At 41.0% G+C, this 27,276-nt stretch overlaps 1 protein-coding gene and 1 non-coding gene across 2 annotated transcripts in view; both read left to right on the top strand.

Annotated features, from left to right (window-relative positions):
* The first annotated feature begins 7,157 nt into the window (after positions 1 to 7,157).
* FAM149A (family with sequence similarity 149 member A) overlaps positions 7,158 to 27,276 on the top strand; it is a 54,788-nt gene continuing 34,669 nt past the window's right edge. Inside the window, exon 1 of the mRNA XM_070598987.1 lies at positions 7,158 to 8,367. Coding sequence (XP_070455088.1) covers positions 7,697 to 8,367 — 671 coding nt within the window. The 5' untranslated portion in view covers positions 7,158 to 7,696. The remainder of the gene's footprint in view (positions 8,368 to 27,276) is intronic.
* LOC139080162 (small nucleolar RNA SNORA31) lies at positions 21,068 to 21,199 on the top strand. The gene has a single exon (XR_011534442.1). It is a non-coding gene; the product is annotated as a small nucleolar RNA SNORA31 (small nucleolar RNA).

Here is a 27,276-nt window from a genome sequence, read left to right as displayed (position 1 = left end):
GAAGCCAACATTTTTTTTTTAAACAAAGATGTTTTAACAGAGTCAATGTCTTCCAGTCAAAGGCCACCAGGAACACACTCACGGTTGAACAAGTTGGGTTTATTACTCATTGCAGTGAAGGAGGAGACACACCATGGGAAACTACGGGGTGTCTCAGGACAAAGGTGCTTTAAAGAACTTGTACAGGTTTGGGCTTTCCTTGGGCGATTAGGGGGAGAGCCTAAGGAAGCAGAATTTTGCTCTGGATTTTATGCTGTCACAAAGGGGGAAGTTTTATGATTGGGTATCTCAATAAATCTTATCTACAGAGAGAAGAGATCAGATCAAGGATAAGTTGTAATTGCCAAAGAAATAACAGTCATTTAACTAGGAGAGGAGCGTGTGGGGTATTTTGAGGGTGGCACAGTGACCTTAGTTTTGTCTGTCCTCAGACAAAATTATGAAGTGGTCATGCTCTGTCTCATTTTATAGGGTCCGAGTAAGCTTGTCTGAGGTTGGAATCCTTCAAGATTGTCTGTACCCAATAACAGAATAACATGGTCTAGCTGTGAGTGCCAGGCTGGCTTCTAGATGCCAGGGGAAGCTCTTGTTTTCTTTCTCAGCAGCCTGCACACAGGTTTCTTTTTGGCTCCTTGTAGAGATAGCTTTATATTTTAGTGAGCACTTGGTTGCAAGTGCCATGTTGTTTAGGCAAAAAGGGAGACTGTGGGAAAATTGGGAAGAGGGCAGAGATAACTAGCCCTCAAGGAGCACTAGAACCAGGGGCTAAAACACCAGCATACCTCGCATCTACTCCTCTCTGTGTGTTGGCGCCCTTGGTTTGTACTGCCGGAAGCGTAGGTGCCCAGGATCTCTTAGGCTCTCATTTGACATCAACAAGGGATTGTCATTTCCTTGTCTCAATGTTTAAAGCCCCAGAAAAGTCCTCTTATTGGCCTAGCTTGGGGAATATGTCCATACTAAAGTACTGTGGTTGCCCACTAGAACCTCATGGATAGAATGCTCTTTCCCAAGGCTGCCGTATGACACATGTAACTGGTTTACTGAACAAGCTGGAGTCAGCAAGATACAAGCAGGAATCTACGTTCTGCTTTCTTCCTCTCAAAACCCATTATATCATTTAATATTCATAACAATTTAGTGAGGAAAGGATATTACAGACGGGAGAACTGAGGCCTACAGAAGCCAAGTGATTTGTCTGAAGTCAAAAGGCAAGAATGTCCAAAATTCAAGTCCAAGTTGGCTTGGCTACAAAGCCATTGATACCCCCACCGTGACACAGAGTCTCCTTAGCTGTGGACACACTAGTAGGCAAACTGCACACTTTCTAACCGAAGGTTGAAAAAGCAGGGAGAAGAGTCTTGTTGAACATTTGTCAAATTTTCAGTCATGGTTCTCATTATTACCACTTAATAGAGCGTTTCTTATGCACCAGGCACTCTTAAGTCCTTTTTATATATTAATTCTTTTAATTCTCACCACCCAAAAGGTAGTATTATTGCCTTCACTTTAGAGATTAGGAAACTGAAGCACACGGGTTACCTAACTGGCCCAATGTCACATCTCTGCCACTTATTGGAGTCATGATTTGAACCAGTAGTCTGACCCCAGAGTCCAAACTTTAAAACTATGAAAATACTATGTGCTATGAATTGACATTGACTGTGATATGTTATCTAGAAATATGGAGAGGTTGAAGATCTGTTACTGTCTCTTTAATGGCAGCATTTAAAATGGTGAAGAAATGCTCTATGCGTGAATCACATCCATAGAGCATGGAAGCTGTTAATTAGTAGTTGCCCTTTTAATTTGATAATAACAGATGGGCAAACTATTCATTGTAGCTATCTACTATAGCAGACACTGCTAGTTACCTACCCAACAAACATGCCCACCGCTCACTCTTTCTTGATTTATGGAGCCCTGATTTTGTTCACATGGCAACACGTTCAGGGAAAGTGGACCACTTCTCCAGTGCGAGGGGATGCACCAAGGTTACAAAGCAGGAAAACTCCTATTTCCCCTTTGCTGATGATTGGTTTAGGGATGGAATTTTAACCTAGTTCTGGGCAATGAAACTTAATTGGAAGTCCACTTGAGGAGCTTCTGGAAAGTATTTTGTTGCTTAGTGAGAAGGAAAGAGAGAGACTGAGCTGTACCTTTTTGTCTTGTATGTAGTTATTTGAGGAAAAGAAGGTTGGTGCTGAAGGTGCCATCTTGGGACCACCAGGAAACGAGCCATAACTCCCTGACAACCTGTGAACAAAAGACAGAGCAAGATCTTGAGTCTCTGATGACACTGGTAATTCATGGGACCATTCCCAGAACCGGCTAATTCTGGGCTTCCTGCTCTGTGAGCTCCTTCAGCATCTCAAATGCTCAAGCTTCTGTGAATGAGGTCTTCCTCTGTTACTTGCAGCTGAAAGCAGCTTAAACCCTTATCTGGGGGCCAGCCTCGTGGCCAAATGGTTAAGTCCATGTGCTCTGCTTCGGTGGCCTGGGGTTCATAGGTTGGGATCCTGGGCACAGACCTATGCACCACTCATCAAGCCATGCTGTGGTGGCGTCCCACATAGAAGAACTAAAATGACTCACAACTAGAATATACAACTATGTACTGGGGCTTTAGGAAGAAAAGAAAAAAAAAACAGAGGCAGATTGACAAAAGATGTTAGCTTAGGGCCAATCTTCCTCACCAAAAAAATCATACCTAAAAAAAAAGCCCTTACGTGTCTGGTCTCTGCTCTTTCCACTACACTATATCTGCTACCACACCCAGTAGATTCAGTCATGGTCTGTTAATTATCTCTGCGATCTCAAGTCACGGTGTCTTAATTATCTCTGCAATCTCAAGCTGCTTTTTGATCAGTTTAAAGTTGTTCTTGTTTCAATATTTTTCCCTCAGAAGAATCCAGAGTCTTTAATCAAACATGAAGAAAGTTTGCCTGAGGCATTTGAAGTTTTGATTTGTTTTGTTTTCTTTGATTGTTTTTATCATTGAAAACAATACGTGCTTATTGAAAACATTCAAATAGTACAAAAATGAATAAACAAGTAAAACTAGTTATAATTTCCTTTCAGATCTTTTTTAGGATTATTCAATGTCCCTGGCATCATATACAATAAAGACTAACATCTATGGAAAGCTTGCCCTGTGCTTGGTTCTGTTCCAATTATCACGCATGTATTAATTAACGTAACTCTTACAGAATACCATTATTTGAGACAGGAAACTTAATCATCCCTGTATTACTGCTGGGGAAACTAAGGGACCGAGGGAGCCCTGGGCGTTGGTCAGTGGCAGAGACAATATGAACCTGGAAAGTCCAGCTCCAGAGTCTACCACACTGTACTATCTCTATTGTGGTGCCTAGTAGATATTTGCTGAATCAACAAATGTTTTTCATTGTTCAGAAGTTTTAAATTCTTATCATCAAATTGATAGTAGTTTTCTTTACAGCTTCTGGCCTTGGTGTCATGCTAAGAGAGGGAATTTAAATTCTTAAACAGATTCATTCCTCAGGTTACTTGTTTTAACTTTCAGGTTTCCAAAACATAACATTTCTGCTTAGCAACATGGTCATAACTTCCTACTACTTTCTCAATGATGTTGCCAAGCGTTATTATACACATCAGAAAACCAACACCAATATAAGCAGAAGAATTTTCTCACTTAAAACATTGCTTTGACGTTTCTAATCAAGTCTGTCTAAATTCAACACTCTCATAGTTAGAGACAATGATTTACTGCATTTATTTTCATTTCATTGCTCTGCCTGAGACAGACCAGTACAGTACATGCCCTGGGGCTCATGCTAGGGGAACGGCATGCTACTGGTAATTAACAGAGAAGCCCGGGAGCATCTAACATCTGTCTGCAAGACTGCTGATAGATGAACAACGGGTATAAAAGACCTAACATCTTGCTAAGAATTGTTTACCATGTTTGCAATTACAGGTCATTTTCAAAGGACCGTCAAACAAAAGGATCAATCATTCATTCATTGTGCCTTCGTCGTGAGGCTGGCTGGCCAGAATGTCACATCCACTGCCCTCACTGACAATGATACTTCTGCCCATGTCCTTTTTACGATTCTTGTCATTCTCCTTGTAGATTTCAGACAATTATAATTATCATTTTAATTTGTAGCCAGCTTTTTAGAGCAAATAAACCCACTGATGACTTTCATAGAGGTACCAATATATGATCATGAACTACCCCAATAATTAATGAATACCCCAATAGTGTATTAGTTCCTAGGGCCACCATAGCAAAGTGCCACAAACTGGGTGGCTTCAAACAGCAGATCCGGGAACTAGAAGTCTGCTATGAGATGCAGGCAGGGCCAGGCTCCCTCTGAAACCCGCAGGGCAGAATCTTCCTTGCCACCTCCTGGCTTCTGGTGGTGGCCGGGAATCCTTCCCACTCCTTGGCCTGCGGCCACATCGCACCAGTCTCTGCCTCCGTCATCACACAATGTCTTCCCTGTGTGTTTGTGTTCAGACTTCTCTCTTCTTTTTTTTTTATTTTTTTATTTTATTTTTTTTTAAAGATTTTATTTTTTCCTTTTTCTCCCCAAAGCCCCCCAGTACATAGTTGTATATTCTTCGTTGTGGGTCCTTCTAGTTGTGGCATGTGGGACGCTGCCTCAGCGTGGTTTGATGAGCAGTGCCATGTCCGCGCCCAGGATTCGAACCAACGAAACACTGGGCCGCTTGCAGCGGAGCACGCGAACTTAACCACTCGGCCACAGGGGCCAGCCCCAGACTTCTCTCTTCTTAAGAGTGCAGTGGTGATATTGGATTAGGGCCCAACCTAATGACCTTTCCTTAAAGGTCCCATGCCCAAGAACTGGGGGTTAGGATTCAAATATATCTTTTTGAGGGACACTAGTCAACCCATCACAGATAGGACACATGCAAACACACTTTTGAGATAGAATACTTTCCAGGCTGGGATCTCGAAAAGTGTGCAGATTCTTTGTAGCCTTAGTCACGGTATCCGTATACTTAAAGAAAATCGTGTGCACAAAAGGGAAGTAGTTAGTAATGGAAGCACAGAGTTATCTAAAGTTAGAGAGCCAAAGACAGGTCGGGAAACACCCCACTGCTTATGTAGGGTTGCTCTTCCAAGAAGGAGGAGGGCAATCGGCCCTTGTGGTTAATGTTCCCTGGATATGAACCATATGACTCACGCCCCTTGCTTTGATTCTATGCTCATCTAACAGTCTTTCAACTTCATTTCATCTTAACAGGAATTCCTCTCCAGGGACAGAGCAGAGGACAACTCTACGGTTGTACAACTACTAGTTAATACATTTGAGTTGAGGTTTATGCATCAGTATTTTATAAGTCAGGCTAGTGGGGCTCCATCCTAGTTCTATCAGATTTCCAAGCCTGAAGAATCAGCAACCCTGAGATGTGGCAGTGAACCAGTGCTGCTCCCAAGGGAGTGTGTGAGTTGGATCGGGCTTCACTTGCCAATGGCTCTTCTTTGCTGCCTATCCCTGCAAATTACATTACTTATGTTCAGAATTAATTAAATGATTAGCAGCTTAAACACTGAAAGTGCATACTCTAGAATGATCTCTACTTGCATTGAGAATGACCTAATGTATTGAGGATCGAATTGTTCTATGAATCAGAATCAAGATCCTTATGAAAGAAACAAACAAAAAATCTTTAGGAAACAGCTTTGCAATCCTGGATGAGTGCTGGATGAAAATGGTCCAACGTTCTGGACCTCTGAGGCTACCAGATGCGTTACTACGAAAGAGGAGCAATGAGAAGATGAGCAACGTTGATGGTCCAGCCCCAGCCTGCTGTCCTCACATGATGCTGGAGTTGGCACGGCTTTCCTCATCTGACCCTGAATGTCTGCCTCTAGTTTCCGTTGCTGCTCTCAGATACGTCTGTTACTCATTCCCTCTTTCTCCCATTTTGATTCTTCACTGTGTGCTGATGCTTTATATGCTGACAACTGCATGCTCTTCCCTCTCCTAACATCCAAGGCCTTTTATAATCTGACCGTTATCCTCCTTGTCTCTTACTTCTCTTACGCACATATGTGTTCTTTCCTCAAGCTAATGGGGACTGTCATGGCTGCCCCACACTTACCGTGTGACATGAAGCTGATTAGTCCACCATGTGGGAAGGGAACATCTCCTTTTTTACATCTCAGTGCTCCACCCAACCTTGTAGTAGAAAAGTGCCCAGTACATGTTTACGAGTGGGAGTTGGATGCAGAAAAGGGACCATGACAGAATGTGGCTACCTCAGGCAGACGACCGCTTAGCTGTCTCCAAGAAGATGCAGAGTTGGCATTACCACAGAAACTTACTGTGGCTCAGAATCCAGTTTGATAACTTGTAAAACACGAAAGTGTATAATCATGAATGCCGGTCAATTTATTCACCATCAGACCTATTCATCTCCTCGCCCTCCCTCCCTAGACCAGAACAGAAACTCTCACCCAACATTAATGCACAAACCCTGTCAATATCTTTTTTTAAAATTTTGCTCAAAACTGACACCACTCTCCTGCAGATATTAACACTCTGCACTCTCCTTCACATGCATTTCTTCAAATTTAGCAAAATGCAGTTTATTCCACTTAATACAAAAACTCTTACATTTCACATCTGCCCTTGAGTTTGTATCCAAACCAGTCTGATTATAGTTTGAGTTCTCAAACATTTTGGTTATTAACTCTCTTGATTCACTCCAATAGGAGTTTAAACACACACATTGTAGTACGTGAATTTTCCTCGTTTAGCCATCAGAGCCCAAACTTATTTCCAAGTTCTCGGCTGAGGCTCTGGCTGCTGTTGCCCTATGTCATCTTATTGACCCACTTTGAACATGGCCCCGAGGTGGGAAGAGTGGGCACTGTTGTTTCAAGTCGACGCCCCTGAATACACCTTTAATTTTTATTAACCTTCCCTCATATCAGAGAGCTGGCCCTCTCCCTGACCTGGCACATTTGGTCTGTCAGACTGGATAAGTTCCAGATCTTTTGGAATCAGGCTTATCTTTCTCAGGGCTGTGTTCAAATTCCTAGCCCTCAGCCCAGAGCTCTGAGAGTCTGGTGAAGCTCTGAGGGTGATGGAGAAATTGGAGAGTGTTCCTTTAAGGTAGGAATCAATGAGGAGGGGAGCGAGAGAGTCTGCCGTGGAAGCAGCTCCTAGCTGCAGCCTGGGGCCCAATTAGCGCGGAGCTAAGCCGGGGTTTTGTTTAGCTTAGCAACCGCCAGCGCCCTCCCGGGCCGTCGGCGGAGGCCCAAACCTCTGCCCTCCGCTCGTGGTGGCGCTGGCAGTTGAAGCATGTCACCTCGGTGGGCTCCGGGACCTTTGGCCCTCGGGGTCTGGTAGTACGGGGACAGGGCAGGAACTGCTCCCCGCAAGGGGTGGCCACGATCCCTCCTGCCTTCTGCAGCCTGAGCACCCTGCGGGCGGCCCTGGGCTTCGCGGAAGGTCAGTCCGACGGGGTGCAGGGCTGAGCGCGGGAGAGGCTCCTCCGTGCCGAGAGCGCACCAAGGCCGCCGAGGCTCCGCGGCATGCGGGGACCCCAGGACCCTCGTCGCCGCCTGGGGCCCCGTCCGATCCCTGGGAGCAGTGGTGGATGGAGCCTTGCAGCCTGATTCCCGGGGATCTTGAAATACGGGCAGCCGCGGGGACAGCACTTCCAAGGCTGGGACATGAAGGTCGCTGTGTTGGACCTTGGGTCTCTCTTTGCCAAAATCTTCAAGACCTCGACGGCGCCCCCGGCCGTCCCCTCCCCGGTCGCCTCCTCCCGCCACTCGGGAGGCGCTGCCAGCGCAGGGCGCGCGGGCTCCGGGGCGGGCAGCTCGCTTAGCACGGCCACGACCCTGACCCTTTTCCCGGCCCTGGCGCCACACTCCCCTTCTGCCTCGCGGGGGGCGCCCGTCCCGCTCCATCCTCTGCTCACCGCCTCCTACCCCAGGGTCTCGGTCGCGAGACGCGCAGCAGAAGCAGTAGGGACCCTCGTCTCGCTGCCCAGTAGCCCGAGGGTAACCAAAGGTCAGCCCCTGCCCCTACCCCAGCCCCTAGCCCTGACCCCTTCCGGCGGTGGCTGCAGCGCCGCGGGCTCCCCCGCGCACCTGGTGGCCTTGGCGCGCCCGCCCCCGGGCCCTGGCGGGGTCTGGGCGGCCCTGCCGTCCATCGGGGGCGCCACGGGCAGCGGCAGTTTAGCCTCGAGCCCAAGGAACCTCCGCTCGGCCGGCCCCGGAGAGCGAGAGCCCAGCGCTGGGATTCCCCCCGGGCCTGGCGCCAAGACCCTGTTCTTCACCCTGCCCGACATCGGCGAGGAGTGGGCCTCGGACGGCGACTCGGAGGATGGCGGAGAAGCGTGAGTAGCGGCCCGCTCCGGGCACCGCTTGTCTTTCACTGGACCCCTACCCCTCCGCCTTTAGAAAATCGCGCTATTTGCCATAACTTCCAGCTACTCCCCTGGGCGTCCTGCTTGCATTTTTCCTGGGTCCTCCTTGTTCCTTGGCTTTCTGTTCTTTTCAAACATACGCTGTGACATGTGATAATCCTCTGCTGTTCACCAGCGGAGAGGGAGGGGAGATGACGCAGGGCATGAATGATGACGGAAAGAAGGACAGAATTGTTTCTCTTCTAGCTGAAGCGTGGACACTGACAGTCTGGTTGTCTCCAGGACTTTGAAAGGAGGCTTCAAGTCCCTTTCTCTGATGCAGAATGTGGCAGGTGTGTAGGGTGACCCAATACATACGTTGGCAGCTACTATTTTAAGAAATAGTGAGACACTGTGCCTCCCCACTTTTCCGGGATCAGCCCCAATTCTTATCCCAAGTGAGATGGGTTTTCTCTGTGAGACATCTAGTTAATTTACATATGCGTAACATCATCTGACACAAACGAAATTTGTAATGCTAAGGACGCATCTGATTATATACCCCATGCCTCCTGAGTTCTTCCAGAAACGTTGCCTGACTTCGTGGGAACGTTTTCACGGAGAATTGGAGGGCACTTCCTCCAACACACACACACACACACACACACACACACACCCTATCCTTTCGCCACCAAGAGCAGTGATGAAAACATTCCCCTTGTAAAATGTGTATTTTAGAATTAAGGTGAATTTTATTTTTTAATGAGCAGAACATATGGTCTTATTCTTATTCTCAGAACTCATTCTTAAGTGAGTTCAAAAATGTTCAGCCTTCTGAATCCTACAAACCAATAGCGACTGGTCAAAGGCAGACGAGAAGGGCCCATTCAAGGATGGAGATTTCTGCCTTGCAATCTTGTGAAGGAAGAATAGTCAGGCCTGCTAGCACAGAAGCTCCCCCTGTCCCCCAAAAAATAGACCGGAGAACTTTCTATCAAGACTGATTCCAACCCATTCATAATTTAACTACATTTTCACAAACTGTGTGACATTCATCTCAGAGCTAACATAAGCAGTTACATAATAAGTTGTTTCTTTTCATTTAAAACATCATATTACAAAATATATTAATCAACAGATTTTTTTCCCTAAGGAAAATCAATTGCATTTGGATAAGTGGCTAGAATATGTATACCTAAGGAATTAGACCTTTGTTATTGGCTACTGGTCCTTAACGTTTATGCAATTAATGTTTTATGTGCAAACAGATCTACACACTGACCTTAAACTCTAGTCTTAGTGCTTTTTACAAACAGTCAGTGAAACATTCAGCACGACCAGTGAAAGAACTGGTGTTGGTTTCCATTTGTGAGCATCTGAGTCCATGTTTGTATTGTCCAAGAATTTTTAACAGATGCTTTTTGAATAGCACTATATTTGGCTTTACTTATAGACGTGACTATTCTGCATTAGCAAATGTATCCAATTTTACTGAAAGTGCACACACTGAATTTTAGATAACTGCCATGAGAAATCACATGCATGGATCTTTCTGATTACCTGTGTTTGTACACCTTGTGGGACATTAGACAGCTCTCTGAGTACACCATTTTTCTTTGTTACATATGCAAATAGTCATATTCTCTTCCTTTCATACATCATTCCTTTTTTAATCATAAAGTTTACCAAGGGACAATGGCAAAGGAAGAACATACGAAGGTGATTTTTCCTTCAATGCTATAGACCAATTATCTTGAAGTATTTTTTTTCCCTTCTATATTTCTGGGGTGGCTATTTATAACATTGAATAAACAAACATCATTCAACAATTGATTTAAATTATACAACTACCACCTCACCTGCCAGTTTGCAGATAGCTGCTACTAAATATTAACCTGCTTGATTAATATTAATATAGCATATTTAATTTTCTAAATCCCAGGGACATAGAGATGGGGAAGTGGTTAAAGCAAGAATAAGAGAAAAAAAGAGTAGGCAGAGAGAATGTGGATACATGTAAGACACAGGTAAAGAAATCTTTGAGAAACGTTAGTCTAATTTTAAGACCACTACACTCAGTTACAAAGGAGAATCCTCATTCACAGTTTATACTTTTTTGAAGAAAACCCACACACTTTACATTTGACCTGATTCTCTACTTGGCTTTTGTTAACACTGAAAATTATGAAATTAATTTGACTGGGAAAATATGCAAACTTTCTTTCAATTCAGAGCCTTTTTTTTTCCCACTAAGATGCTATATAGCAACATGAGTTTTGATCTATGACCCATGGATTAGACAAATGAATGGCTTGTGGAAGGGCGGGGGGCGGGGGTTGTCCTTTTCATTCCGCAGGGCGTAGTGGCTGCAACATCTGAAGCAGAGGTGGGGTTCATTTCATTGATACTTTGTGCCTCATTTACATTGTTTTTCAATCCCACCCATTCCTCTTCACTATCTCCTTTGAGAACTTCGGGTCAGAACTACACAATTATCACTTTGTAAAAGGTGTTATTCTGTTTGTTCTGGAAATATAAGAATTTCTAACAGTAGATAAGGTAGGTAGACAGACAGATAAACTGCTGTATGTGAATGTTGGTAGATTGTAAACTTCATGTGGTCAGGAAGTACTTACATCTTTCGTGAGTTGTAGCTGTTAGCATGGGTTCCATTGTTAAAGCCATGTTAGTGTGGAAATACTGCACCGCTCCCTGCAGGGCTGGTTAACTTGGCTGGCAGTACCATGAATGCAGGGTCTTCTCTCTCAATTCAGCCATTACTGAGGCAGCCTAGAGCTGAGATGACCCAGGAATCAGATGAGTTGAATTCCAATCTCAAACCGTTTTCTAGCTGTGTAATTCTGGGCAGGTTATTCAGTTTTCCAAACTGGAGGTTTTCCTCCTTAAAATGAAGATGATAATAATACTTTCCTCACAGGGATGTTCCACAAATTAATTGAATTACTGTTTTAAGTGCCTAATACATGGAGGAATGCTTTAAAAGTATTATCTTTGATTGCTATCTGCTTCTTAGCACAGAAGTAAAATTTGAAAATGTTTCATTAAAGGATACATTCCAGATGAAGAAAAGAGTGACAGAAAAAATAATTCATTTGTATTTATCACATGACTGTAATAAATGGCATCTTTTACTTCAATTATTTGAGAGAACAAATTCATTACACTCTAATCTTTCATCATTTTCTGTGCACAACTCACAGAAGATAAAGGGTGCCTTAATTAGTATTACCACGGATTGCTGTGCAATACCTAGAAGAAATGTGTCTGCCACTCTGGGATCGAACTGTTAATTTTTCAGTTTTAGAGACAATGCAGGATAATCAACAGCCTTGCAAATCGTCCCTGGGCCGCCCCTTGCAGAGCCTTGCCCGTTCCCACCTGGTAGGCCTGTGTTTTATTTTCACACCTTACATCCTTTTTAGACTCTTTGTCTGTCCTATGACCCTTAAGAGAACACATGCCTGCAAAAGGCATTTAATAACATTTTTGGGTGAATGAATGACAATATTTTCTTCCTCATATAATCTGCTTTCATGGATTTTAATCTTGTGAAAGTCTAGAGGCAATTTAAATGTCCTTCTTTAAGAATAATTGTTGTCTTGGACCTTTTTGTTTTGTTGTCTTGGAGTTTTCCCAAAGTTAGTAATGCCTTCTGCTGGGACTTTGCATTTCCACAGGGATGAATGGTGAGCTCAGTAGACAATTGTTATATGACTATTACAGTCCTGCATCGCTTAACAACGGGGATACGTTCTGAGAAATGCATCATTAGGTGATTTTGTCATTGTGCACACATCACAGAGTGTACTTACGCAAACCTAGATGGTATAGCTTCCTACACACCCAGGCTATATGCGCCTCATCTTATGGGACTACTGTCACATATGTGGTCTGTCATTGACCGAAAGGTCATTATGCAGCTTGTGACTGTACTTTCTGTTACAGTCATATGACCATTACTTTCATTAAAAATAGTAATAAACTTGACTTGGTTGTCCCTGTCTAACATTTGCTGAAACCCAAGAAAACAATTTTGGTATTACTGACTTATGCAATAGTTTTTTTTTTTGCTGAGGAAGATTCACCCTGAGCTAATATCTGTTGTCAATCTTTTTCATTTTTGCTGAGGAAGATTCGTCCTGAGCTAACATCTGTCGCCAGTCTTCCTCTTTTTGTATGTGAGCCACCACCACAGCATGGCCACTGATGAGTGGTGTAGGTCTGCACCTGGGAACTGAACCTGGGTCACCAAAGTGGAGCATGCCGAACGTAACCACTTGGCCATAGGGGCGAGCCTTGCAATCGCTTTTTAAAATTTAAATTATTTTCTCTATTATATTTAAAATCTCAAAAATTATATTTGAGGTAATAGTTGTATGTTTTGCTGTGTATTTAAAGAACATTTTGAATATTTTTAGTGTAATAGCTAACATGTATATAACACTTGATATGTGCCAGGTCCATAACCACAATCCTATGATGTAGGATTTGAATCCAAGTTCTGAAATTGTAGTAGCTAATTTAAATTAGTATAGTTTTTAGAGCACAGGTGTGAAGTCAGATTGATTTTTACTCAAATCCCACTTCATAATTTTTCTGAGAATATTAAGAATAGAATATCAATTCAATATTCACCTTGAGTACCTTACTTAACGTCTTAAAGCCTCACTTTCTTACCCATGAAATGAGAATTAATAGTAACACCTATTCAAAGAGATATTGTAAACAGTAAAAGAGATAATATATAAAAACTTCTCTCTAATGGTGGCTGGTACATAAGCTCCCTCAAAAATAGCTACTACTATTAGTTTATAATTCTCATTATTCTAAATACATTTTTATTTTATTTATCACCCACAATCAGCATCCTTTGTACAAAGTACAGTTTATTGCTATGACCTGCGGGAAAGGTTAATACATTATTTTCCAAACATTCATTGTTAGCCTGTATTTATAAAATATCTATTCCATCCAAAACCCAGATGGAGCTGGACTTTTTGAATAATCAGAGCAAGAATTGGAAATGGGTCTTGTCATCAGATAGTAGGGAAAATCAGATGAACAATCCAGGAGAGGTTTCAGACAAATTGCCGTGAGCACACAATTAGAGAAGAAGGTGTCCATAGATTATGGAAAGAGAGGGGGCCTTAGGGATTTGGGTCCTAAAGAATGTGTCAAATTGGGGCACACCGAGATTGGCTCCAGGAGGACATTTCAGGAGACTAGAACCACGTGAGCAAAAGCCTGGACGTACACAGCTGCATGTCGTATGAGGAATTCAGATTGTCAGAAGCACAGTGTTTGTGAGGGGATTAAGAGAAAACTGGGAGAGCCTTGGACGCCAGACCCTGTTTAGTAAACAGTGGAAAAGCCAGTAAATGGTTTTAGGCAGGGAATTGGTATGAGCAGGGTTGAGCTTCAGAAGGATTAAACTAATGCACAGGAGAGAGTAAATGCAGAGAAATAGGAGGAAGGCTCTAGCAATAAAGCACATGAGAGGTAGGGGCCTAGGAATAAAGCTGATAAAAATGGAGATACCGGGATGATCTAGGCAACATCTTGGTGAGGTTGAAGGAAGCGAGAGGGAGAGCTGAAGACAACTGTATGTGACTGCAAGGAAAATGCCATCACTAAAGTGGGGAACCTAGAAGTGGGTTTGCCGGGTGGATGAGGAATTCACTTTGGGGTACATATTGAGTTGAAGTCTTAGGAAAACATCTGAGAAGGTGTCAGGCAGAGAGCTGGACATTCTCACATGGAATTTGGAAGAAAGCTAAAGACTGGAAACATAAATACGGCAGCCTTCTGTGTACAGTTGATGGTGAATATACACAGCAATTACAAATTATATAACACATTACATTACATACTATGCAAGATATGTAGTGTTCTTTATTTTTGTTGCTGTTTTCAGATCTTCTAAAATTAGAGGTATCTCCTCTCTGTGTTAAACCAGTGCTTCTCAACGTGTGTTTAGCAATTACTAGTTACTTGTTACTAGCCCAAGATGAGATAAGTACAGAAGGTGAGAATAAGCATTTAGAAACTTTTAAGGCAATTGATAAAGCAACTTTCTGTCTATTGACTGATAATAAAACATTTGAATTTGTATTTTGTGCATCTTTTTATCTATTTTATTTTCTAGTGATTTATTTATACTTTAAAAATTATTTATCCACAGCAAATTGGAAAAAAATTTTTTAAATGGTCTAATTCTGCACACTAGTTTGAGAAGTGCTGAGGCATACTTTACCTGGATACCTCTAGACCACGGTGAGCGAGAAACTTCAGGACACCAAGAGAGAAAAAACTGGCCAAATGGTTGCACTATCTTTTTACTCTCCTTAAAATACAGGGCTAAGCAATACTCAAATAGTATCCCCTGATGAAAGATGAGATTCTTTAAATTGTTCAAATGAGTTGAAATTGTTCTAGAGTTGAGAATATACTCTATTCACAGTGCTTTTGGGAGCCACGGCCGTGGGGATGCAACCTGGGGCCAAGAATCCACTGCTCAAAAGGAGGGAGTTTCACATTCTTGTTAGTGCTTTTTTTTGAGCTAATGGCAGCCAGCCCTGGTGGTCCAGTGGTTACGACCCAGTGTTTTCACCACCACGGCCTGGGTTCATTTCCCCATCAGGGAACCACCCCACTGGTCTGTCAGTGGTCATCCTGTGGCAGCTGCATGTTGCTGTGATGCTGAAAGCTGTGACACCGTTTCAAATACCATCAGGGTCACCCGTGGTGGAGAGGTTTCAGCGGAGCCTCCAGCCTAAAACAGACTAGGAAGAAGGATCTGGTCACCCGCTTCTGAAAAATTGTCCACGAAAACCCTATGAACAGCAGCGGAGTGCTGTCTGATACAGCGCTGGAAGGTGAGAAGATGGCGCAAAAAGACCAGGCAGGGTTCCGCTCTGCTGTCCACAGGATTGCTAGGAGTCTGAATCCACTTGACGGCACTAACAACAAGGCCTATAGCTATGTCCCATCGTAATTCTCATAATTCATTCACAACCCTTAATGACAATTTCCTCATAAGGGATAAGATGCAAATACAGATAATTTCCAAATGAAAATGAACTTTTGACAGGAAATTTACAGAAAGGACATGCTCTCTTCTCTCGCTGCCAGTCTGCAGTCTATCTTTAGGAAGAGTCCCTTGCTTAAGACGCACAGATGATCATGCTGTATTAATCCCTTCTGAACTGCATAGGAAGGAATCATGTCATAATAAGGGCAGTGATCTTATGCTCCATGAGGAAACTTTCCAGATTTTAAGTTTAATTTCCATTTGAAGTTCATGTTCTACCAAAGTGGAAGAAACTCAAACTCAGTTATCTGGGATTTCTCCCATCCTTGTCTTAGGTTTAAGCTTCATTTTGGGGGGCTGACGTGGGTTTCTTTTCTCTGAGATCCTGCCACCTTACCCAGGCTCTACTGAAGGATCAGGGCACCGGTCTCCTCTGATCCCTTACCCCACAGACATATCTTAGGTCAACCTCCACCTCATCTAGCTCACCGGAGATTTGAATTTGGTACCTCTGAATCACAGTTTCCCAGAAGACATCCTCTAGGAACTCCCTGGTGCTGAATGCCTGATTCAGGGCCCCACCAGCCCATGGAATGGGAAAAGACGCTCCTTCTTGAAGGAGGCTCATTAGTGCGCCATGGTGCAAACCACGTGAAGGGCTGGCTAGATTTCAGCCCCCAGTCGACCTCCGGCCGGGCGCCTTCCGTAGGGTGCAGTGTCCCGGATGGACTATTTCGATTTGTCGGTCCCCTCCAGTCTCACCTGCTTATTCCCTGACCTCACCTCCCTGAGATTCTCTTTCTCAGCATAGGAAATCTGAGCCTGCAGAATCTCCCCATTTCAGGGAATCCGTTTCCCTTCTGAGGGTTGGGAAGAACTTCCCTGATAGATGTTTCTTCCTAGATCTTTTCCTATGCTAAAAATTCATGCCAATCTTGTAGGTTTAGGCTTAAAACAACCTCGTAAAAATCAATGGGAAAAAAACCTATGGCATTCTCTGTTCTCTGAAGCAAAAGGCAAACAAACCTTGGATTACTCAATGTGGGAAGGGACAAAGGAGAAGAAAACACTAGGGAAGAGTATGAGTTAACACTGAAAAATTCTCTGCCACAAATCCTTCACATGCACAAAATGCTCTTTTTTGTTTTCCCTCATCAGTGCAGTGCAGATATTTGTTTCATTCAACAACAGCCAATCATGTACCTCTTTGGATTTGAATAATTTTCCAATCCATAAGCAACAATGTTGCTTTGTAGCAAAAATTATCTGAATGTTTTTTGGGCCTAGGAATACTGGTATTATATATAAACCAATAAATGCTATCCACTAAATACGTATTGAAAACATTCAAAACTTGCCCCTTCATTCTTGAGAGAAAAAGTCAATGAAGACACATTCTTAAGAAAGCACAGAAACTAAATAAAGCCTTTGAAATGATTTAAATATCCAGTTGTGAACTTGGAAAAGAAGCTGATAGATTTTGGCAATGACAAGAAAAACGGTCAAGCTGACTTTCCCTACTGTTGTTTAATAAACAGATTATTAAGGCTAAGTTGAACTAAATTAAATGTTCTCCTATGCATATATACATATATTCTTCTGGTCATTGTCATCTTAAATGTATTGTAATGCCAATAACGAGGATGAGGACAAACCCCACCTTGGAAACTGATGATTTATATCAGGCTTTTAATGCTAATAATTATATTTCAGAGAATGTCACTAGGTGCACAGAAGGTTAAAATAGGGATTTATTTAAAAATGAAACATTTCATTCAAATTCCTAACATCAAGCAGTGAAGTCTTAGAAACCATTCATGTATATGCAGAACTTTTCACAATCCAGTTGAATTAACAGTACATTGAATAAAATGAACCCCACCCCCTAAAAAAAGAGTAATTTCATTGCTAAATTAATGCATAAAAATAGGTCCTAGAGAATTTAACTTTAGTATATGAAGTATATTTTAAAGAAGCAGATGATATCTTCTCAAGAAAAGGTCTGTATCAGTCAGACCTTGGTCTTCCTTACTAGTTTTAGCATTTTTTGTAAGCATGTCTCGCAGGTTGATGTGAACATTGCTCAAATATGTAGTATTTGGCAAAGTCAAGGTTCTCGGCATTTGAAATAACAACTAATATTTCCAAGTCTACGAGATACCAAATGCTGCATGTTCCACAGACATTATATGAATTTCCAAAACAAACCTGCAAAGTCAGAATATTATTTCCATTTTACAGATGCATAAATTGAGGCTTATAAAGGGAAAAAAATTGTCTAGTTGCACATGGCGATATGTGGAAAGTGTGAGATTCAAATCCAGGCAGTCAATGTATATCATCCACACATATGTGTAACCAAGTGTTTTTAACGAATTGTTTAAGATGGTAATGAGGGCTAAAATGTACTTCTAAGCCAATTGGTGGTATTTTTCCTGGGACAAATTTACTCTAAGAAATTATACTCTTTCCAGTAAAAATAAATTTGATAAATAAAAATAATGTTAATAAGTAATCTAAAACTATCTTTCTGAGAATAAAGTTCCTGTTAATCCTGACGAGGAGACCAAATTTAAAGCTTACTTTTGTCCATTTTGCAGTACAGAGAGCAGAGGACTTTATCGTAAAGGCATGACTTCTTTAAAAGAAAGCATTAGTTTTGTCAACTCTCTTCTAGTTTATTATATATATGTTTATTGTAAATTATTTTGTATATATTTAAAGCAAATCAAATATTTTATTCATCCTAGTAAGGCAGATAATTAGCAAGCTTTGTCTTACTAGAAAAGGATGGAGAAGAAGCAAGTAGATGTGGCCCTTTCTAGGGGAAAAGAGATAGCTCCACATTAACATTTCTTTAATTAGATGTTTCACTTAAGGGTTTAAAAGAAGGCTTATAATTAAATATTGACAACCGTAATCCTCCCAGGGACTTATATTCATGTTTATTTAATGAGTATATTTCTTTCACATGACATTTAACATTTTGGATCTTTCTTGCCTGTTGATTTCTGATATAAATCATGTAATTTTGATGATCTAAAAACATCTAATAATGAGATACTTGTTATTTTAAAGATTCATTAAGTGACCATTTTTAAATTAATCATTAACTTCAGTTCCTTATAATGAAGTCTCTTTTAATGGAGCATTTCAGGATTACATTGAAAGAAATCATGGCACTCTATTCAAGATGTAAAAGAAATATTGATGTCAATTACTAAATTCCAATATACGCAAACATGCACTGTGCCTGTTATAACAGGCTGCCTCACACATTCACACCACCTAGTTTTGGGCTGAAAAAATGAACCTTGTGTTGTTGTCTGCTATCCAGCAGTTGTCTTTCTACCCTGTTCTCTCTTGTGACTTCATTACAATTCTGCTTCTAATCCTTCTGTCTGTGTCTTAACCTTGTCGTGGAGTATAACCTTGGACTTGATGAGTCAATTTGGCTCTTGGTTTAACCCTCAAAGCTCCTGAGAACTTGACTTAAGCTCCCCTACGATCTCTCTCTGTGGATTCTCTGTTAACTGTGCTGCCAACTTACGCCGACCCCCGTGACCTTACCGAGACATTGACCTCTTGGCTGGAACCACACCTGTCCCGCCTACCAGGGAAAACCAAATAGCCAATACTTGTTTTCCTTTTTCTTTCGTTAAGTGCTCACTCCTCCCTATTATATCTTCATATTAAGTGAGAAAATTTCTGATAAGATATTTATACATTTAAAAAAGATGTTATAAAGGAGTTTAAAATAAAACTGTTGGTAAGAAAACAATAAGACAAATTTAAAACATAGTATATTCCACAGGATAAATGGTTTGCACTCCTTTAAACAGTCAATGTCATTGGGGGGTCAGAGGAAACATGGAAGAATCATTTTCTTCCTAGGTTAAAATAGACTAAAGAGATGTGAGAACAGTTTAAAATGTGGAACCTTGATTGGATGCTAATTTTAAAATATAGCTGTAAAAGACATTTGGGACAATTGTGGAGTGAATAACGGAATGAGTATTAGATAGTCTTAGGAAGTTATTATTGATTTCCTTAGATACAATACAGTATTAGAGTTATGTAGGAGAATGTTCTTTTAGAAAATAAAAGATATTTGTATCCATAGGCCGTGTCTCTGAGTTCAACGCTAGCGCATTCTGATATCGAGTTAGCATTAACACAGGTAGCAGCCCTAGCTGTCTAGTGGGAGAAGTTCAGCCCCTTCCCCAATACTTCAAAGATCACCTATTTTGTTCTTGTTACAGCCGTTCGTTCCCAGGAGTGAAATGGAGTTGGAGCTGTTTTTACCCCATTTCTCTGTGGATATGTGTTACCTCAGTCAGCTCTGCTGGTCTAGTAGTTAAGATCTGACGTGCTCACTGTGGTGGCCTGGGTTCATTTCCCGATCGGGGAACCAGCCTACCCGTCTGTCTGTTATACTGTGGCAGCTGCATGTTGCTGTGATGCTGAAAGCTCTGCCACCCATATTTCAAATACCAGCAGGGTCACCCATGATGGACAGTTTTCAGTGGAGCTTCCAGAATAAGACAGACTAGGAAGGAGGACCTGCCCAAACTTGCAAAAAAATTGGCCATGAAAACGCTGTGAATTGCTATTACCTGATTTTTCAAAAGATGCTCAAGGCTTATTTTTGTCCAAATGTGTTTGTCAGTTAATATAGTTTAAAAGATTCTGTGAGTTATTGGCAATTTTCTTGTCTTCACCTTTGGGAAAATGGGATTAATGAGGAGGGAGACAGTTCCCCATGGGTCTTTTATACTTCTGCATGTCCTTGCTGAATATGCCAAAAATGCAAGGCCAAGATGGCTTTTCACTGGGGAATTCATTTCCTTAATACTGACACTTTGAGTTTACCATCTCGTGTGTGGGTACTCCAAAGACACTTCTGATCCATATACTTGTCGTTGTTGGAAACCACTGTTTTTGCCTGAAGCTGACCATGAAGCAGGATGCAACCCTGTTTTCGCCATAAAGAATTAGTGAATTATTCTTGCATTAACGCATCAGGGAAAAAATGTGTTTTTTACCAATGATTCCCTTGGGAGATGAATGGTGATTTATATCAAACGTTGTGCAGTATTTCACTACAAAGATTTCCTTAGTTCTACTCCCTACAATGGCAAATAAGATTGTTTCAGACAAACCACCACCTGAGTTCAACTGAAAAAGCAGGACAGTAAATAAAAACAACACGCAGGAGTAAGGGGAAACTGGAAACAGACCGGCCTCACAGGGACTGAGACCTAGATTTCGATCTTCTTAATTCCTGATTGGATCAAGGTGATTTGGGATTGCCACAGCCCTCAGCCCAGTTTGCTATACAAATTTAATCCCCTCTGAATTTAAGCTGTAAGCAACTACATGTTATCAAAGACACAGTTTAAATGTAAGAATACAGAAATGTTGAATACAAATGTATGGGTGAAGTGTTTGTATGTGCAAATTCTAATGAAAGGAAAGCTGCTTAGCTCTAATAATATCAAATCAAGTAGACTTTAAAATCAGAAGCATTAGTGGAGGTAACAGGGGCCATTTTATTAAAACGAAAGGGCCAATTAATTAGAAGATAGGAAAATTCTAAATATAGAGGCATCAATAACATAGTTCCAAAAATATATAAAGATGCATCTATTTTTGACAGACCTGGAACAGTTAATATCTGCTGTTCAGGTTTCTACCACAGATGCAAGAAAAAAGTGTTCTCGTGCTTTCTGTCTGATTGTGGCAGCCAAGATTGAATGGGGGAAGATAGGGATTACCATACATGAGGAGGAGATAAGTTTACAACTCAGAAATAACCTCGTGAACAGTGAAGAGCCTATTTGACTCCAGAAAAAGAATCTAAAATTTGAGTTTACGAAGAAATTATGTGTCTATCTGTATCTACAACAACTGACAGAGCTCAAAGAAGAAATAAGCAAATCCAAAATCATTGTGGAAGATTTTAACATAACTTTCACAACAATTAATAGAAGATACGTAGAAAAAATTGAACAACACGATAATTACTCTAAAGGCTATCAAATTTATTATAAAGTTACAGTAAATAAGACAGTGTGTTACCGATGCAAAGATAGACAAGTAGGCCAGTACTTACAGAAATAGACCTGTAAGTATATGGATGTTTGTTGCAAAGCTGGCATTGCAGATAATGGTGAAAAGATGGTCTTTTCAACAAATAGTGCAGAATCAATTGTGTATCCTTAAAGAAATAAAAGAAACTTAATCACCTATGTCACATTTCATGCAGAAAAATTTCCAGTGACTTGTAGATCTAAATATGGAAAGAAAACCTGTGAAGCTTCTAGAAGAAAATATAGGAGATGGGGATATTGGGGATAGGCAAAGATCTCTTAAATAGGACAAAAAAATGCTAAGCAGAAAGAAAAGATTGGTAGATTACATTATGTTAAAATTAAGAACTTAGTTAATGCAGAGACTATTTACTGGAAGGTTTTTCATTACCCCAAAACAGCTTTGTAAGGCCCTGTAATTGTAATTAACTGTTGGATAGGAAGTCCTTTGGAATTTGTTTTTGAGTTGAATTTAGCTTCTCTTCCTAGGTTATTATCTGTGTAAAAGGTTGGAAGACAAAAACCTAAATAGTTACAGTTTAAGGCTTAGAAACACAGGTAAACATAGTATTTCCACAGCAAAGAACCAGGAATGTTAATCCTTTGACAAATTACCCTGGTACAGTATGATTTTCTAGTTTATGCTGCTTTTTAATAAAGGGCAAATCCTTGCAGATCTATTATCCATTTCAGCAAATTAAGCCATCAATACTGAAAAAGACTATATTTCAAAATCAGGAGTTACTGAATTTCACTGAATCTACAATGCGATTGATTAAAGCTACACTATTATTTTCCATTCCACTAAAAAGAAAAACGTTACCAGTTAAACTATGATACAATGCTTTCTTATTCATTAGAATTGTTTTATTCTTTAGTCTATAGGTGTCAATTATATCCACTTGATTGGTGGTGGTGTTGGGTTTACCCATGTCCTTACTCATTTTCTACTTGCCAGAACTATTCATTTTTGATAGACGGGTGTTGAAGTCTCCAACTAAAATAGTGGATGCATCCATCAGTCCTTGCAGTTCTATCAGTTTTTGCTTTACTTAGAGTTAGGGTTAGGGTTAGGGTTACTTATTTTGATGCTGTGTTCTTAGGTGCATGCACATTGAAGATTGTTATGTCTTCTTGGAGAATTAACCCCTTTATCGTTATGTAATGCTCTTTTTTATCCCTGATGAGTTTCCTTGCTTTGAAGTCTGCTCTGTTTAAAATTAACAGAGCTATACCTGCTTTCTTTTGATTAGTGTTAGTATGGTCTATCTTTTGCCATCCATTTACTTTAAATCTACACATCTTCATATTTAAAGAGGTTTTCTTGTAGACAACATATAGTTGGGTCTTGATTTTTTGATGCACTTTGACAATCCCTGTCTTTTAATTGGTGCATTTAGACCACTGGCATTCAAAATGACTATTTGATATAGTTGGATTAGTAGCTACCATATTTGTTACTATTTTCTATTTCTTGCCCTTGCTCTTTAATACTATTTTGTCTTCAACAATTTTTCTACCTTTTGTGGTTTTAATTGAATATTTTCTATGATTCCATTTTCTCTCCTTTCTTTGCATATCAATTATATATATGTATATATATTTTACTTTTTTTAGTGGTTGTCCTAGAGTTTACAATACACATTTACAACTAATCCAGATCCATTTTCAAGTCTGTTATACCATTTCATGAGTAGTGTGAGTACCTAATAATAACAAAATAGTCATAATAACTCCCATCTGTGCCTTGTGTCATTGCTGTCATTTATTTCACTTATATAAAAGCATATATAAGATATATATATGCACATATGCATAAGATGTATAATAAGCATACATAATCAAATACATTGTTGATGATATTATTTGCAAGAAACTGTTTTTTGTTAGGCCAATAAAGAACAAGAAGAAAATAAGTTTTTTTTTTAAAGATTTTATTTTTTCCTTTTTCTCCCCAAAGTCCCCCAGTACATAGTTGCATATTCTTCATTGTGGGTCCTTCTAGTTGTGGCATGTGGGATGCTGCCTCAGCGTGGCTTGATGAGCAGTGCCATGTCTGCGCCCAGGATTCGAACCAATGAAACACTGGGCCGCCTGCAGTGGGGTGCACGAACTTAACCACTCGGCCACGGGGCCAGCCCCAGAAAATAAGTTTTTATGTTAACTTCATTTATTCCTCCTTCAATGTTCTTCTCTTCTTTAGGCAGATCCAAACTTTGACCTATATTATTTTCTTTCTCTCTTAACTTCTTTCAACATTTCTTCAAGGCAAGTCTACTGGCAACAATTTTTCTCAATTTTTGTTTCCCTGAGAAAGTATTTCTCCCTCACTTTTGAAGGATAATTTTTCAGAGTATAGAATTCTAGATTGGTGAGTTTTTCTCTCATCACTTTAAATATTTTATTCTCTCCTTGCTTGCGTGGTTTCTGGAGAGAAGTCAGTTGTAATTCTTATCTTTGCTCCTGTATTGGTAAGCTTTTCTCCCCCTCTGGCTTCTTTCAGGGTTTTTTTAATCTTTTATTTTTCTGAACTTTGAATATGATATACTTAGGTGTAGTTTTTGGGGGGCGTTTATCCTGCTTGGTGTTCTCTGAGCTTCCTGAATCTGTGGTTTGATTTCTGACATTAATTTGGGGAAATTCTCAGTCATTATTGTTTTAAATATTTCTTCTATTCCTTTCTTTCTTTCTTCTCCTTCTGGTATTCCCATTACATGTATACCCCTTTTGTAGTTGTCCCATACATCTTAGGTATTCTGTTCTGATTTTTTCCATTTTTGTTCTCTTTGCCTTTCCATTTTGGAAGTTTCTGTTGATATATCCTCAAGCTCAGAGTTTCTTCCATCAGTGGTGTCCCATCAAAGGCATTCTTAATTTCTGTTACAGTGTTTTTGATCTCCAGCATTTCTTTCTGGTTCTTTCTTAGAATTTCGATCTCTCTGCTTACATTGCCCATCTGTTCTTGCGTGCTGTGTACTTTATCTGTTAGAGTCCTTAGCATATTAATCATAGCTATTTTAAATTCTCGGTCCCATTATTCCAACTTCCCTGATGTCTGGTACTGTTGCTTGCTCTGTCTCTTCAAACTGTTTTTTACATTTCAGTATGCCTTATAACTTTTTCTTGATAGTCAACAAGATATACTTGGTTAAAGGAACTACCATAAATAGTCCTTTAGTAATATGGTGGCAAGTTGTCAGGGGAGGGAAGTGTTCTATAGTTCTGTGATTAGGTCTCGCTTTTATTGAGCCTAGCCTTCTGGACTATGAATTCTCAGTTTCCTTCCCTCCACCCCTTAGGTGGGACAGGATGGCTAGAGGGGGCTGGAGTTGGGTATTTCCTTTCCCCCATGTGAGTCAGGCTCTGATAGAACCCCAGCAGGTTAGGCTGTGGTGAAATAGTTTCTCCTGACGGCAGACCTTGTTAAGAAGAACAGAGCACTCTGGCATATTTCAAAATGGTTCCTTTTCTCCTCTGCCTGCTGGAAGCACAAGGGGATTTTTTTCTGACTTTTATTGTGAGAACTTGGTTGAGCTCCTGGAGATAAAACTCACGAAAGCATGGAGGCCCCCTATGAATAGGGATCCCTGGAGTTTTTAACTCTCAGCCTTGTCCCTACTGAGCCTCTAGTAATTTGTCAATTACAGTTCAGGTTTTCCTACTCTGGCACTGGTTTCCATGCAGGATTTTGCTCCAGTAAGTTGTGTGTCTGCCTCTCCAATTCTGGGGGCAGGAGTTTGCTCCATGACCTCCCTTCTCTGATACATCTAAGAGTTGTTGATTTTTCGGTTTGTTCAGCCTTTTACTTGTTGTTCGGATGGAGTGGCAACTTCCAGGTTCCTTACATGAGGAACTGGGAACTGGAAGTCTAGGCTGGCATTTGTCTGGGTCTAAAATAGGAGTAAAGTTGTCTGTGAAGCGTTTTCCTGCCTGACTCTGTGCTCCGTGCTGCGGTGGCTAGAGTAAGATCAGGCTGTTGCCTTTTATGGGTGTCTGAGGCAACCAGCAAGAACACAGCCATCCCGAGACTGTCTGGCGGTCTTAGTTCTTCTTTCTGCTTTGGTCAACTGAGTGCCTTGGAGCACAAAGGAAAAAGGAAACTCTTTTGTGTTCCCCCAAGTGCCTCCTTTAATCAGACCGAGGTTTTTCCTGGGTATCTTGCCTTGCCACAGAGTCAGACTGTTTCATTGCTGTCACCTGCATTTGGAAAGGGTGCTCTTCTGCAAGTGTCCGCACCCAGACATACAGTGGATTTTCACTCATGCGGACAATTCAACATTGTAACAGAAAGCCTGACCAACTGCTCCCTGTGCTGATGTTTGCAGGAATCTGGGGTCCTGGTCCCTGGTCTGCACTGAGCAGTCATGGTCAGCCACTCAGGGACCTCGCTTTTCTCCTCTGAAATATGAAGGTTTGATGAATTCCTCTTTTCCTTCCAATACTGACTAGAGGTCTATTATGTGCTGGGACTAGGGTACAAGACAAAGCCGGACACGATTCCTGGGCTTTTGGGGGGACGTGGGGTAGGAGTCTGAATGGGTTAGAATTGTAAAACTGATGAATTGCAGCCGTGGTTCTCAAGGTGCCATCCTGAGCCAGCAGCACCAGTAGCACCTGGGAATTGTGAGAAATCCAAATTCTCACCCATCCCAGACCTACTGAATCAGAAACTCTTGGTGGGGCCCAAGCTCTCAGGTTTTAACAAGCTCTCAGGTGATTCTGATGTGTGTTAAAAGTTGAGAACCCTGAATCAGACTATAATCTGAGAAGCAAAAGGCAGCATGAACAGAAGCCGTGGGTACAGCCCCTTTGCCTTGTGCGCCCAGATTTTATACTTTAGACTTGGAGGTAAATATCTCCCAATTCCAGTATTCTGAAATTCTGTTTGTGATATTATAATACAGTTTTGAAGTTAAATAATAGATTTATGGAGACATTTTATAGTAATGTTATATATATAAATATGAGCAACGGTAAAGCTAATATATTTAATTCTCCTTATTCGTGGTAGTTGTGTTCTGTAAAGTCTCTGCAAACGCTGAAATAGCGAATCCTGAATCAGTGCTTCTAGAGGCAACGCGGGAGTGGGTTCCTGTGAGACTCTAGTCTCAACATTTTCATCAACCGATCAATACATAATCTTGTTTTACGTGTTTCTATTTAAAGACAATTATTTGCTATATACTGTTTACTCATTAACTTGAACTCATGGCCAAGGGCACTGTAACCCATGCCTAAAGGGAGCTTCTGTAAGACACACGTTTCTTCCACGAGGCCTGCCGCAGCCTTCTCGGGCTCAGGGACACCAGGCAGCACTTCAGCACTACGAGTGGAGGCCATTTTAGACAGCGAAATCACCAACTGAAAGCACAAAAATGCAAAAACATGGCCCTAAATAGACCACCAAAAGGACACTTGTTTATAGACTGAGAACTGAAACAAGAAGGTAGAGCGTCGCCTTGTGCCACCTCGGCTGAGAGTGTGTGCTTCAGGCCACTCAGACTTTTTGCTGCTCTACACATGTCCACAAATTAGCCTGAGAGCTACCGAGTACTGATTTTGAGGGAACAAAGAAATTGTAACAAGTAGGTGAATTCGCAAATATGGATCCACAGATAATGAGGATCAACCATATTTTAATATTTCAATTACATGAAATGAAATGGAAACTTATAATAGTGAACCAGCAATTATTACAAAGCCTTCATTTTCTGCTCTACTAATTGAAAGAGTAAGTGAAATCAAACATTAAGAAGT

The sequence above is a fragment of the Equus przewalskii genome, chromosome 28 (assembly GCF_037783145.1).
Source record: "Equus przewalskii isolate Varuska chromosome 28, EquPr2, whole genome shotgun sequence".
NCBI classification, from domain to species: Eukaryota; Metazoa; Chordata; class Mammalia; order Perissodactyla; family Equidae; genus Equus; species Equus przewalskii.
This window is presented reverse-complemented; position numbering and strand designations above follow the sequence as displayed.